We start from the raw sequence: 16,375 nt of genomic DNA on the forward strand, positions 1-16,375 counted from the left end.
TATAAAGAATGGACACATTTTAATTTCAAACACAGTACACCCAAGTCCATGGATACTTTGATATGTCCATGAAATACCTTTTACATTTATTCATTTAATCGATTTATTTTCATTTGCCATCTTTCATTTATGCTTTTTTCGCAAACTTGTCTTAGCTTTTGTGTATTTACCATATATATAGTCTATGGTATTTACCCTTTTCTCTTTTACAGGTGATGATTTTCTTTTAAACATTTAATAAAAGGACGTTTTTGTTATTTCTATATTATAATGAATGATAATGTAGAACTAATCAAAATGCTCTGTAACCTTTGTTGTACGTGACAAGTTATAGGAAAGAGTATATTATGTAATATTAAAATTGTTATATATTTTGTGTGGTGTGTGTTTCTCCTTAGAGGAAGCACAGCAGTGAAGCACCGCCCCCTCCACGGTTGCCGAGCGACAGAGGAAGCTTCACTCTCGCCATTATCCCAGTTCTAAACAGCTTTAGCTTGGTAGCCGACTTTTACACCTAATTTTACCCCGACAAAGCGATGGAGGTGACAATGGACCCGTTGTTTCTGGCGTGGAGCTATTTCAGACGGCGAAAACTCCAACAATGTTCTGATATTTGCACAAAAATATTACAAGACAACTCGTACGACCAGGTACTGTGGTGCAGTTAGCCTGGGGCTAGCCTAGCATGCTAGCGATTATCCATTAAGAAAAGCCTGCTAGTTTGCTAACGCAGGAAAGCGGTAAAACCTGGAGTTTAATCCCGATTAGTCCAGTACTTGTAGTTTAACATAATTAAACTGAGGTAATGTTAACGTTATATTTACTGGCAAGTCTTTGAACCAACATTTATATTATTTTTTTAAACATTCGTGTCACTGCTGTGCATTTCTTTTTCACATCTCATTTTTGTTTTTTCTTTGAACCATGTTTTCCCGTTCATTTTCTATTTCCCCCTATTTATTCACATCTGTCCTCAATTTCTGTCCTCTTCTCTCACTGATTCACTGCATGCTGTCCCAAGGACTCCTCTTTACCTATCTCAGAGGTAACCATGTTCCTCTCTGCCATCCTTTGTGGTGACGACAGTTCAACAAAGACTGTAACATGTTCACCTGTACATCCGAGGCCATCTATATGATTGAAACATTGTCTGCTTCATAGGCTGCATGGAGCTTGAAAACCCGTGCTCTCACAGAGATGGTGTACATAGATGAAGTTGAGGTGGACCAGGAGGGCATTGCTGAGATGATGCTGGATGAGAGTTCTATTGCTCAAGTTGCACGTGAGTTCAAACTCTTCTCATTGCCTTAAATGTAGGTATATTAGCAATTCTTAAATTTGTCTGATTGATAAGACTTCACTTTCTGCCAGGACCTGGCACATCACTGAGGCTCCCTGGAACCAGTCATGGCGGAGGTCCCACACCGGCTATCAGGTACTGTCTGCCAGGCTAAAATGCTTTTAACATTGACAACATTTTCAACAAAGTAATTAACAGTAATCTAATTTTTCTTTTATGAATTCAAGGCCTTTGACACAATCAGGGCGTCCTATAACAGGATTTGTGAGACCCAGCACACAGTCAGGGCGTCCTGGGACAATGGAGCAGGCCATCAAGACCCCGCGCACTGCCAGCACTGCTCGTCCTGTCACTAGTGCTTCTGGAAGATTCATCCGTCTTGGAACAGTGAGTACATGTGCATGAAAGTGTGTCAGTCTGCAGTGACTGAGAGGCTTCATGTGAAACAATCGGAATTTGGCTTCTCAGTATTATCTGCCTCTCAGAAATTATTATTTCCAAATAATGTGACATTATTTTTGCTATATTGACTGTGAAGATGATATTTGGCATGACATTTTGTTTCACTGTTTCTATAGGCTTCAATGTTAACCAATCCCGAAGGACCATTTATAAATTTGTCAAGACTAAATATGGCCAAGTATTCTCAAAAGCCTAACTTATCCAGGGTAAGAATGACACTGTTATTTGCATACACAAAAAATAATACATATTTTTTTCTTCTCATATCAAGTAACCATTATTTCGCTTTCTCAGACACTTTTTGAGTACATCTTCCATCATGAAAATGATGTGAATAATGTAAGTGTTCACTAAAGCTACTTCATTAATAATATTCATGATACTTTGTTAGATTGTTGACTATTAAAAATGCAACTCAAACCTTATATTTTGTCCAGGCTTTAGATTTGGCTGCTCAAGCTACTGAACACGCCCAGTTCAAAGACTGGTGGTGGAAAGTTCAGCTGGGGAAATGCTACTACAGGTACCTTACAGACATCTGCTAATTTCTGATGTTTAATGACATTTCATTTTTATAAATCATGCTATGAGTAATGTCTCTGGTCTTTGCAGGCTTGGTTTGTATAGAGAATCAGAAAAACAGTTTAGATCAGCTCTCAACCATCAAGAGGTCGTGGATACATATCTCTACCTTGCAAAGGTAGGGAAACACTACCAATTTGATGCATATTGGAAAATAAACATTAAAGCATATAAGCATGTTCAAAAACCCAAAATACAAGAATAGACCTGAAAAGGAATATGATATTTCCCTGGTAAGCCAATAGTTTGCTTCTAAAACCTTGCATGTTTTCCCCTTAGGTGTATCAGCGCCTGGATCAACCAATAACAGCACTCAGCCTTTTCAAGCAAGGTCTGGACCATTTTCCTGGTGAAGTTACTCTTCTAACAGGAATCGCTCGCATACACGAGGTACAGTTTGATCCTTACTAAAGAGTCAAATTAGATAACACTGCCATAATGAAATAGGAAGCCATATTTATTGTTTATACTGTCACAGGAGATGAACAACATCCCATCAGCCACAGAGTATTACAAAGATGTCCTGAAGCAGGACAACACTCACGTGGAGGCTATAGCCTGCATAGGCAGCAATCACTTCTACACCGATCAGCCTGAGATCGCACTGCGCTTTTACAGGTCAGAGAAACATTTATGCATAAGAAATGTAATGCATTTTTACAGGATATGTAATGAGAAATGATATCCCATCTGTGATTAAATAAGTTTCTCCCATTGCTAGACGGCTACTCCAGATGGGAGTTTATAACTGCCAGCTGTACAACAACCTGGGTTTGTGCTGCTTCTATGCGCAGCAGTACGACATGACTCTGTCCTCATTCGAGAGGGCTCTGGCTCTGGTGGCCAATGATGAAGAGCAGGCTGATGTGTGGTACAACGTTGGACACGTGGCTGTGGTGAGTTACCAATCACTTAAAATATCCCAGAATGTCTGAGTGCTGCAGGAATGAGTCCCAAAAAACGGAAACTAGTTAACATCTTTGATCTTCCAGTTCCCTCGTCTCAGGAGTGGGATCTTTGTATTGGTTTTTGTTTAGATGCCTGAAATAAGCTCAGGATATTATCAGGTTTTGTGCTACAACTTAAAATATGTCAGTTATTATCAAACTTCTGAATTATGATTTTTTTCTTTTAAAAAAAGCGGCTGTTAAGCAGCTGAATGGGACTCTAAAGGTCGTCAGAGACATTAAACGTCATCACATCCAAGGTCTGGAAAACCTCATCTACTCAGTGGAGGGGTTTTGTTAAAGTTATGCCACTTAGCTTTGAACTTTTAATGATTGCATTTGCACAAAAATCATTAAGTAGTGTTTGTTTATTTGTTAGGATTATCTTGCTAAACAAAAGGTGTAAATATAATTTACCCTTTTTTTGACACTGAGCTTTTTCTGGCATTAATCAAAAATGTAATGAAGAAATTCATCATCAAGAGGCTTTTTTTCTTGGGAACCAGAGCAATAATAAACTGGCATACAAAAACATTTAATTCCTGTAGCACTCTTTACTCAATGTAACCCCTTTTTATATGGTTTACAGTTAAAATAATGTATATTAATTTATTGTTAATAGAACTTAAAAGCTTACATCAAATGCACACAAATTGGTACAGTGTTTGAATGTTTTATTTTTACAGGGCATTGCAGACTTGACGCTGGCCTACCAGTGTTTTAAACTGGCTTTGGCTTTTAATAATGACCATGCTGAGGCCTACAACAACTTGGCTGTGCTGGAGCTGCGCAAAGGTCGAATCGAACAGGTGAAGACAAATCCTTAACGTCATGTAGCTTTTATTCCACTGTTAAAATATGACGTATGAGATCATAACTTTGTAATTTTAGACCCTCTAATACACCGGAATTAGCTAGCTATTAGACCACAAGCACTAGGTAATAAATCAATTTAGCAATAACATTATATTGTAGGACAAGACATTATGAGATGTATTTGGTTATCTCACGGCAACAAAGGCTGTGTGTTCCCCACATATACAGCTAGGTGGCAGCCATCAGCTGAAAGTCATGCCATGCTAACACAAGCTGAAATAAGTGCTGGAATAATAAAACTGGTGTGTTTTTGGATAATGATATTTAGAATGGTAGTTATGAGTGAAACTATTATTGTGTAGTGATATATATTATAGTGATGTTTGGATGATGAACAGCACACAAAGTACCTATTGTTTCATTGTTTTGAATGCCTTAAAAGTCTGATTGCAACACTGCATTATACCCTAAAGACAGTTGATATAGAGTCTTCAGTAAACACCAACAGTTATATTCTTCAAGCTTAACTTAAACTGCCCCTGAGCTAATGAAATGTTAGAATGGCGTCATGATTACGCTTGAAGATGCTCATTCTTCAGATGTTACTATAAATGAGGGATTGCAAGCTGTAGTTAAAGCAACATTTCTGCTGTTTTTCTAATTATATACAATGTATGAGCCCAGTGAGAATCTGAATGTCTGATTTAATGGAATGTTTTCATATATAAATGTTGATAATATGAATGTTTCTTTGACCCAGTCTAAAGCCTTCCTGCAGACGGCTGAATCACTGGCTCCTCACATGTATGAGCCACACTACAATCTCTCCATTCTCTCTGAAAAGGTAACTTATCCCTTTTTTTTTTTATCCGATTCTAAACATCTGAACTAGTTAAAGAGGCAAAGTAAAATCTCCACAACATAGTCTACCGAAGTGATTTTTTTTTTTCTGTTTCTAGATTGGCGACCTTCAGAGCAGCTACACTGCCGCCCTAAAGTCTGAGGACTCCTTTCCGGAGCATGTTGACACTCAGCAGCTTCTGAAGCAACTTCGAGAACACTTTTCGGTGCTGTGAGTGTCTGTCCAGCATGCGTAGGAAGCAAGGTGTGGTTAGAATAATGTAGTTGTCATAGATAAGACATATTGTGCCGTCTTGTGCGATTAAGCTTCATAACAATCAGACATAGAAACCAATAAATGGGCATTCGTTTTGGTGTTTATTTATCAAATGCTTTGTATTGACTAAACTCTCAGTTTATTTGGTACATCGTCTTCATTCAACAAAAATAGTAATCTTGCCACTGCCTTGATTGATTGGTTAGTTGGTTTGTGTGTGACTGAATTAACTGACAGAAAAGTTAAGCAGTGGAAATATTCTAAATATATCATACACTCAAACTGATATTGATTTATTTTAGTAGCCCTTTTTTAAGAGGCTATTATATGTTTTGCTGCCAGCCACATCAACAACAATACATCGCGTCCCATGCTGGTACTGCTGTATTTTTCCAAAGTAAGGGCTTGTCGACCACTGTTAGTGGAAAATACAGTGAGTTTGGATAAGAATTTCATGCAACACAATTAAAAAATATCTGAACAAATCCTTTACCTTAAAGGTGGGGTAGGTAATTTTGGAGAAACCAGGTCGAGTGCGCTAGAATTTGAAAATACATAGCCGGAACAAATCTGCCACTTCCTTACAGAGCCCCTCCTCCAACACACACGAACGCGCACATGACCAATGAGGGCACGAGATAAGTTTGTGCACAGATGGAAGGCTGACAGGCAGGTAGGCCATCCAGTTATTTTAGCCGGGCTGGCTAAAATGATTGGTCGTGCTTTTTACAGTACTACGGCTTCCACAGATGACATTTCTTTTATGGATTTTTTTGTCAAAGCACTTAAGATTTTCATTGCTATCGGGATGTTAAGAGCATTCCATGGAATATAACAAAAAGTGTATCTCGAGCCGGTTTCTCAAACTTACCTACTCCACCTTTAATAACTCAATGCTAAGTGATATCTTAATGCTGCGTTGTGACTTAAGTATGTACAATTATGTAAAGGTGGGTGTTTAGCTGATAAACTAACTTAATGTACAGACCTGTATAGTATTAAGTCATATGTACATAAAAAAAGGTCATTTATTTATTTTATTACTAGAAAATGGTGATCTTAGATTTGATAGTTCACTGCATAAATCAAATGTATTTTATTACGTTTACCTTGCCATTGTGTAGTTTCCACAAATATTGAAAGGACAATAAAAAAGATTTGGAAGTTGTGTTAAAGTATTTTCAATGGTCTCAATTCTTGATTGCAACAATTAATTAAAAAAAAAATCACATTAACCTGCAGACCTTGTTGTCATTTGGCAAATCCATTTCAGTATATGATGGCATGGAGCTTGATACCAGATTTCAAAGGGGTTGCTTCTGGGATACATTGCTGCACAGTCCCTGTCATCAATGCGTCTCCACCCTTCACCAATCCAGTAACTGAAACAAATAACAATTTTGTTGAACCAAATAAACTACTATGTCACGAAACACATTATTAATCACTTTTTCATTTGTCAGCTGATAGAGGTGTTATAGTGCTTTGCCTGTTTTATCTTTTTATGCAGAATGTTGATTATTCTCTCAGAGCTAGCTAACAAATAACAAAGCACTTATATACTAATAAAGGACTGGCTTATCTAAAGCCAGTTGAGTAGCACTTTTGGCTCTATGAAACCTGATGTACTTATATGATTCTGTTTTCTTCAAGTTTGTATCTTCCTGGTCGAATGCACTTATTGTAAGTCGCTTTGGATAAAAGCGTCAGCTAAATGCAATGTAATGTAATACATGGGACCAGTGGCGTTTTTATATGTACAAAAGTGGTGGGGCACAAAAAACGTAGATGTCTATATATAAGCTTCTGCAGTGACGTGCAGTGAGGTTCATGGCTGGTGAGGCACTGGCACTGACTCTTCAGGTTTACAAATATTATATTTTGACCTAAACCAAAATATAATATTATTTTCAAAAGCTTTTTTTGTCTGGTGCTTCGATTAATTTTAAACAGACAGTTCAACAAAAGGATACCCAAAAAATGTAATTTTATCATTTAAATATTGAATTGTTGTGGTCTTGCCAGTCTTACCTTGACTTGAAGATGAAGTCCATTTGTCTATCCTTCTGGCCAAAACTTTCTATTACTTTTTTATAAAAGTCCTCCTTATCTTCTTGTAGTTTCAAAAGTCTATCATATATCTAACCGATAGATATATGATTAAAAAATTATAAAAGTAGGGTAGACATGTGGATATTATCCGGCTGAACAAAACGTGCATTTATCTAATAGGTACGTTTCCCACAGATCTTATTTCGAGCTATTTTCTAAAATCCTATGGAGAAATCTCATTGCTTTTTTGTCGAGGGAAGCCATGCGCAGCTTACTTCTGGGTTTTAGGACGCGTCACTGCAGCTCTCTCGTCTCCTCTTCACACACCACACTTTTCGCGGCACACGTACTTACAGCCAATCAGCTCTGAATTATGTGAGATGACGTATGGTGGGGATGGCAGCTCAGTGCCAGGGGCTGTGCCCCACCTGCCCCTAATGACCAGTCGCCACTGCATGGGACTGGGGTAGAGATGCAGCACATGTCTTGTCAAATCTAATTGACTCCATTGCTTCAGAAGTTTCCATTACACCCACATACAATAAGTGCATTCTGCAATTTGTTTTTGGTTGACCAGAGACCGAAAATGTGTAGAATAACACATTATCTAAACGTAACGCTAGCTCCTTATGGTTCTGGCAATTTGATTGGATGCTGTTGGAATGCTTCAGACAAAGTGGATGTGGGTAATTAAAAGAAAGGTATTCATTTTCTTTGAATCAAAGTTCAAGTGAAGTCACAAGTGTAATGTAGTGTCATTAAAGTCCTGTTGAGTCTAAAGTAATTTGTGAATTTAGATCTTTCTTGTTTGTTAATGTTACCCTGTGGTCAGTCTTGTTCCATCAAGCCATTTCCATATCCCTTCCTCCTCGATATCTCTCAATCCGATCCAGTAGCCATTTGGGGTGCGTGGAGACCCGAGTTCATCCTTTGTTATCAATTTAGATATTGCCAGCTGCCAATGAAAATGTACACAAACACAAACATGTACAGTACATTCATTTATCTTGTTGGTTTCTGTGTAACACCAAGCACATTTACTGCTCAGAAATAACATGTGAAGCCTTATAAAGAGAATTACAAAAGATGGAATAGCAGTCTTACGTGTTTCTCTCTGCTGTCAATCACTGCCAAGTCACCTCCTTGGTTTATACAGAACTGTCTGGCTTCCTGCCATGACCTTCGTGAAAAGCATCAGAGAAAGTGAAGTAGTAACACACTGAGTTCATGAAGGTCCATCCTGGTAGACAGTGTCTGCAGCCCTCTTCTGTTGCCAAAGATAAAGGAAAACATAATGTGTTGTTGGTTTGGTTGGGTCAAAATAATTGTTGTTAACACAATCAGTGGGAAAGAAAAGTCCTCACTAATCATTGGGATGTGGGATTTCAAAGCTGCTATTTCCATTTTAATTTAGTTACTCAGCTTAAGGTAGTCCTTGCTTCTGCTTTTCTGGTGATCAAGCTCCCACTTGGTAATTTGCTGCTCCCTTATCTCTCTGGCCAACTGTTTCTTGGCTTCGTCCCTGTGCCAGATTGCAGTGTCGTAAGCAGCCTGCAGTTTGGCCACCTCAGCACTGATGTCCATTATGGTATCCTGTCCATCTGTAAATGTACCATCTGTAAGTGGTCAAGACTTAGTGTTACTGAAGAAATGATGTTTCCCTAAATCACAACACTTTTTACAGTACTGGCCAACAGTAGAAAATGGTGAAATGAAACAATATATTTACACTTTTTGGTGAACAGGTATTTATAACATATCATAAGTACATTTCTGATTCATCTGACTTTTTTTTCGTTTTGTTGTTGAGGTTGGTCAAGGGTTACCTTTAAAATTACAAGTTTAATTTATAGTATTTTATCATATTAGCTGCTAACATGAAATGCATGCTAATAATTAGCATTTGTTACGTTTATTTTTCTTTAAAAATGCAGATTTATAATACAAAATATAAATGAACAAATACATTATGCTATGTTTAAGCTACCCAGCAGTTGCCTATATAAAGTATTTATAATAATCCCTTTAGTCTGCAACATTAAAGTACACTTGAATGCATCAAAAACGACGCCATCGCCATCACCCTTCATACTGCTCCCTCCCAACTGGGCCAGAGGAGCACTATGTGAAAATACTGTTCATTGATTACAGTTCAGCTTTCAACACCATTGTGCCCTCCAAGCTCGTCATTTTTCATTTCATTTCAAACCTTTATTTAACCAGATTGGTCCCATTGAGATCATAGATCTCTTTTTCAAGGGAGACCTGCAGCATATAGGTTCCACATGAAACATAAAACAATAAAGGACATCATACATTATATTTACAGGAACATTTACATAGTTATAGACATTTACAAGTACCCATAGTATCAACGAGCATTTCATTTAGCCTAGCTTTAAAAACATGCAGAGGAATGAGATTGCTCAGTTTCAATTCTTGCTGAAGATTGTTCCAAGCAAGTGGAGCTGCGCACATAAAAGCTGTCTTACCTAAGACAGTCCTTGCTCTTGGCACATCTAAGAATACTACATCATGCGATCTCAGACAATAGCTGCTTGCAACTCTCTGTGTTATCAGAGAGCAGATATAATACGGGAGTTTACCCAACAAAGCTTTATAAATAAACGTGTACCAATGACTGAGCCTCCGTACAGTAAGTGATGGCAAACCTGCCTTGGCATACAGGGTACAGTCATAAAGCTCAGGGACCTCAGTCTCAGTAGCGCCCTCTTTGATTGGATCCTGAACTTCTTGACAGGCAGACCCCAGGCAGTGCGGGTGGGAAACATCACATCCTCCACCCTGACCCTTAACACCGGAGCACCTCAGTGCTCTGCCCTCTCCTCGTCTCCCTGTTCACACACGACCGCCAACGGCCTGATTACCTACGGCAACTACAGGGCATACAGAGAGGAGGTCAGAGCAGGGTTGCCAACTTTGGGTACCTGGCTGGAGTGAGATTTTGATATCATGGGTTTAATTACACATATGCACACTAAATGACTGCTATCGTGTCAGTAGCGGGACCTTAGCATATACTGTATATAGGATATATATATACAATATATACAAATACACAATATTGGACACAGACTATAAAGGGCACACAGTTTCATTCACTAATGAAAGTCAAACACATGTTTGTTTCCACTGTTTCATTGTGTGCATAGGCCTGTTGCGATAAGCAATTAATTGACTTATCGTATGGTAAATAAAAATGAACTCGATAAATTTCCATTTACATGAGGATGTGACTAGCAGTTTGAAAGGATGTACTTGAATTATTATTATATATTATCATTATGTCAGTGGTCTAAAATGGTCATACAACGGTGCCGACAATATTATCGTTTATCGCAATAATTTCCGGGAAAATGTATCCAACAAAATTAATTATCGTGAGAGGCCTATACATGAAACACACACACACAAACAAATCTACAGACTTACTCCAAACTGCCAAATATATTAATTAACACACTCTCACTCTCATACTCTTTGACTCTATTTTGGCCTAGTAGAACAATAAGCAGCAGACTTTTTCTTTTTTATCATTTCTACTGGATCTTAGATCTGCGCATGCGCAATACGGGTCGGGGATTGACCAACCGGCTCCCACTGCTCTGCTGTCTGTTAACGTTGTTAAGAGTGGTGGGGGCGGGGAGGGAGCGGATCGACAGCTTGAGCAGGTGTCAACTCAACATTGTAAATAACCAACCAAAAACGATCGCCGGTTCATCTTGTTTTTGGCGTGAGAATAGTTTGGGCAGCATGAGAGCGTGAGATTGAGAGTGAAAGCGTGTGTCACACGCCAGATGCGTGAGAGTTGGCAACCCTATCATATCATTCCATCTCTTAACTCATGGACATATCTATCTATGATCTAAACAACAACAACAAAAAATCAACAAAAAACATAAAATAAATTAAAAATAAATAAAAAAACATCTATGATCTTTCCTGACCTAATGTTAAATAATTTGTCCTACCCCAGTTTCCCTCAGAAAGGTAAACAGTGCCTTTCTGGTAGCTCTTATCTTCTGTTCCCAGAATACCAACCCCTCTCCCTCTCTGCCTCTAAAACGTCATCCTTTAGTTTTTCTCTTTCAGCTTTATAGATGTCACAATGTAATAAGATATGTTCCACATCTTCTTTAACTCCACAGTTCCCACACTTGTCACTGTCACTTTTCCCCATGACATACAGCGTACCATTCAAAGCCGTGTCATCCAGTCTGAGTCTAGCTATCATGATTTCCTCCCTTCTGTTTCTTTCTTTCTAAATATTAATTGTGATTGTCTTTTGCACTTGATGATACTCTTTGCCTTTCTGGTCTTTCCCCCACCTTTTCTGCCAGATCTCCATCCCTTTCTTCTTAATTACTGCTTTTCCTTCTCCTTCTCCAAGTTGAACTGGTAAAGTTATTTCCTTTTGTAGTGCACTTTTTGCTAATTTATCAGCACACTCGTTCCCTTTCACCCCCTCATGTGCAGGCACCCAGCATAACTGCAGATCTATACCGCCTCTGTGCAGTCTTAACAGGCTATGATTCAGTTCTATGAGAATGTCTTCTCTGACAGTTGTTGTTGATTGTATGCTTTTTAATATGGATAATGAATCTGTGCATATCACCACCCTATCTGGTCTGACCTCTTCAACCCACTGTAATCCTATTATTACTGCCAGCATTTCTGCTGTGTACACTGATAATTGATCAGACGCTCTTTTTTTCGCTCTTCTTTCATTCGCACGCACAACGTGAGGCCTACTGTATGTGTTTGTGTATTGGATGACAGCGTTTCAACTGGGATTTTGTGACGGCAGACATTTCTTTTCCCCTCCTCGGGGCAGACTTTTTATGTGCTCACGGACGTTAAAAATAAACGCTTGGTTGATGCCTTGACGTTTTCCTCCCTTGTACACGTTGATTAATACCTACTTAACTTGTACTTGGGACAGGACTGCAAAGTACAGATGGGATATTCCTGATCATAATCAAACTTATATAAATGTGCACCAACATTAGTTATCAGTGTTCTCTATTCTCAATTTAAAAGAATAAACTGACAATAAAGAAGTCTTATAACATATTTTGCTTGTGTCTTTGGAAGGCCTTCAGTGTTTGTTTTATTATTTATCAACTAGTTACATTGTCATTTTGTAAATTAAGAAAATAAAATCCAAAGAATTAAACAATTATAATTGTAATGTAAATAGTTTGCACCCCATTTTTTTTACTTTTAAATTCATCTTTATGGTGTGGTGTTACCAATTCTTAAAATAATACAAGGATTGGATGTTCATCAAAGGATTTTCAGGGCAATCGATTTGCAGCCAATCAGAGACGAGACTTCTGCTGCACGCACCCATCATGCACTGAGGCAGACAGAGCGCATGCACAAAGGCACTGATACTACAGAGACCTATGGAGCTAATTTCCTGCCATAACTCCACAAACAAACTAAACAGGTTTTACAAATGCCTTATGATTCACTAACAAACACAATGTGGTTTGCAAATACAAAACACCATCTACAAACTAATGAATTTAGTTTTGCAAAGAAAAAACGTATCTATCAAACAAACACATAACATTATTCTAATAAATCATGTTTCAGAGACAAATTCAGCTTAGGTTTTACAAGTACACAACTTTTTTTTACAAGTGCACAAATTTGTTTTACAACTACAACACTTTGTTTTAAAACTACAAAACTTTTTTTTACAAGTACACAAATTTGTTTTACAACTACAACACTTTGTTTTACAACTACAAAACTTTTTTTTACAAGTACAAAACTTTTTCTTCTCACGGCGGAATATTACTGCCAAAAGTCACGTGACTGGAATATTACTGCCAAAAGTCACGTGACTGAGACTTTTGGCAGTAATATTCCGCCGTGGCTGGCTCATACACAGTCACACATGCTCACTCACACATGCTACACGGCAGCAGGGGGCGCTACTGAGTCCATTGGGAAGACGGGAGGTTGAGCAGAGCATGGAACAGCTCTTGCCAGTCTGATGACAGGTGTTATAGTGATAATATTATAAACAAGGTGAATTTAGCGATCACAACGAAAACAGCCAAGACACATATTGAGCCCAGAAAATAAATGTTATTAGGGGCTGTAAATATAATAAGCCTTTGTCTAAAATGGACAACATTGTAACTAAAGAGATTTAAACTATATATACAGCCAGGGGATGTTCGGGACGAATCCCGATGGGCCGGTACTGAAGTGGGCCGGTCGGATAAGTCACTGCTCACCCCCCCTTCCCCCCCGTCGACAATTTCCTCGCGGTATTTACTTGCGGCACCACCGAGGTGGGCCGCTTACTTGCGGTACCGAGGTGGGCCGGCGGTACCGAAGTGGGCCGGTCGAGAGTCCCGGGCTGATTTGTTGTCCCAGTCCGCCCCTGTATACAGCGATTCTGCACTCGGTCAATCAGCTGCTTTTCATTTTATTCCTGCTATATTCAATGAGTGATACAAATATTTTTTACCACAAGTTCTTAATAAAACTGACACTGTTGGACTTGGTACTAGTTGACTGCAACCAGAAATAAAATGAAGTACTTTACTGTGTACTTTGTGAGTAATCCTCTGTCAGAGTCCCCTCCATAGTACATAATGCATGTTTTTTGCTATCTTTGATGAATGATAAAAATAAAATGTTACCATTAGTTCTTAATGAAATTGATACGGTTTGACTTTGTATTAGTAAGCCTACTACTAACAATACATTGAAGTACTTTTACTGTGTATTTTTTGAGAAATACTCTGTCAAAGTCCCCTCCTGTGAACAAAATCAAGCCACTTCTGCTAAGTTTGATGAGGGAATTCTTTTTTGTTGCCATTAGTTCTTCGTGAGATTGATCCTGTTGGACTCAGTACTACTGAAACTACCCCCACAAGTACTATGAAGTACTTATTGTGTACTTTTCCAGTAATCCTCTGTCAATGTCCCCTCCTGAGTACAAGAATGCATGTTTTTCTTTTAATAAGCGTTAAAAAACATTTCTTCCTGAGACTGATATTGTTGGACAGAGTATTTTAAGAGGATGGTAGACATGATATCAGCAATACTTCCAGTCAGTACTCCGGCAGCAGCATTTTCACACCTTGGAAAGTCTTTAGAGTCTGGCCTGGAATGGATAGCTGGTCACAAATATCCTTCAGCAAAGTAACACACTCTGTCACATGGTTGCCCTCTTATGATGCTGCTGTCTTTTAATATATAATTATTCCTCTGCCGCTAGTTCGTTCCTCGCAGATTCTTCAGTCTCATCAGCCTCATCCTTCCATCAGTCCCAGTTAACGCCTCCAGCCCACTTCCAGTATCTGACTCCATATGATATTGTTCTGATGCTGTAAGGGTGATGCCCCATGATCACAAAATGACCCCTCTAGAGTGCCAAGGACCTCATATTATGTCTGTCATTAATGTTACATCACCCATTAAATCACCCAAAAAATATTTTTTTCCCTCATCAAACTTAGAAGAAGTGGCTTGATTTTGTTCTCAGGAGGGGACTTTGACAGAGTATTTCTCAAAAAAATACACAGTAAAAGTACTTCAATGTATTGTTAGTAGTAGGCTTACTAATACAAAGTCAAACCGTATCAATTTCATTAAGAACTAATGGTAACATTTTATTTTTGGGTCATTCCAGAATTGGAGGACATTTCATGTCCCCCATATAAAAAATCTAATAATCCATGCCCAAAAAGCTAAGACATGCACTTGTTGTGTTAAATATACTTGTCTTGAGACAAGATGCATATAAAGTTGTAGAAAAAGTGGTTTCAAAATATTATTTAAAATATCAAATAGCTCTCGAACACCCCCTAAAATTGCCCTTTTCTCTTGTCCCAGCTTCTTGGTGACCAACTTGCATGTCAACTATAACATTTAAAATAGGGTTTTTATTTACTTTTTTGGTATTATTCTATTGATATATGTGTCTTGTAATGGTAAAATCAATTTGTTAAATCATAAACACATTTTAAATAACAGTAATTTTGCACAGAAGGTGTGTCCCTCAACATGCGCGCAACCCTGTTACCGAAACCTTTTTAGCTTGGCAGAGGAAGTGAAAAAACTGTTTGTCGCATGACACAGTGGAAAGGACATCAGCAAGCCATGTGCTACTACCATGGGTAGACCAAAACTAAGTCCTCTCTTTTATTTGTAATATATTTCCAATCTTGTCACTCTTGAAGGAGTGTGGCACTCATACAAACGCAACCCTGTTACTCAAATTATGAGACAAAAACAAATTAATTTCAAATGTATCTTTCTTTTGTTAAATATATATAAATATAAATATAAAGTGTGTCCATTCCTTGACAATAGCATTACATTGTGCAGCTAGCATTAATTCCTGAGGTAAAAGCTAAAATTAGCATTGATTTTCAACCCTGTTACTTGCAACCCTGTTACTATAATTAGAGTAACAGGGTTAATTCTTCATTGGAAAATATACATTTGATGCCTTAGCTGGGCAAATCACTTTTTTTTATGGTTTATTATCTGTTTTTCCTAAATACATAACAAAAAATAATCAAATGAAAGGTTCATTTTTCAAAAATGTTGGTGTCTAAATTGTCCTCCAATTCTGGAATGACCCTTTTATCATTCATCAAAGATAGCAAAAAACATGCATTATGTACTATGGAGGGGACTCTGACAGAGGATTACTCACAAAGTACACAGTAAAGTACTTCCTTTTATTTCTGGTAGCAGTCAACTAGTACCGAGTCCAACAGTATCAGTTTTATTCAGAACGTATGGTAAAAAATATTTGTATCACTCATTGAATATAGCAGGAAAGAAAATGAAGAGCAGCTGATTGACCGAGTGCAGAATCGCTGTATAGTTTAAATCTCCTTAGTTACAATGTTGTCTATTTTAGACAAAGGCTTATTATATTTACAGCCCTAAGAACATTCATTTTCTGGGCTCAATATGTGTCTTGGCTGTTTTCGTTGTGATCGCTAAATTCAGATGCTGGATCGCTAGAAACACCGCTGTCATGATCAGGCTGGCAAGAGCTGTTCCATGCTCTGCTCAACCTCCCGCCTTCCCAAT

General features: G+C 38.2%; 1 protein-coding gene and 1 pseudogene across 1 annotated transcript; one reads left to right on the forward strand and one right to left on the reverse strand.

The window, feature by feature from the left end:
* The first annotated feature begins 478 nt into the window (after positions 1-478).
* On the forward strand, positions 479-5,781 carry ttc8 (tetratricopeptide repeat domain 8). The gene is made up of 14 exons (XM_034138309.1): positions 479-650; positions 1,162-1,282; positions 1,372-1,435; positions 1,528-1,687; positions 1,879-1,968; positions 2,057-2,101; positions 2,200-2,285; positions 2,375-2,462; positions 2,624-2,734; positions 2,823-2,962; positions 3,066-3,240; positions 3,978-4,100; positions 4,868-4,951; positions 5,067-5,781. The coding sequence occupies exons 1-14, from the start codon at positions 537-539 to the stop codon at positions 5,181-5,183; spliced, it is 1,518 nt and encodes a 505-aa protein (XP_033994200.1). The 5' UTR covers positions 479-536; the 3' UTR covers positions 5,184-5,781.
* Positions 5,782-5,941: 160 nt separating this feature from the next.
* The window catches only part of LOC117477309, a 44,525-nt pseudogene continuing 34,091 nt past the window's right edge, over positions 5,942-16,375 (reverse strand).

This window comes from Trematomus bernacchii, unplaced genomic scaffold (genome assembly GCF_902827165.1).
Source record: "Trematomus bernacchii unplaced genomic scaffold, fTreBer1.1, whole genome shotgun sequence".
NCBI lineage: Eukaryota > Metazoa > Chordata > Actinopteri > Perciformes > Nototheniidae > Trematomus > Trematomus bernacchii.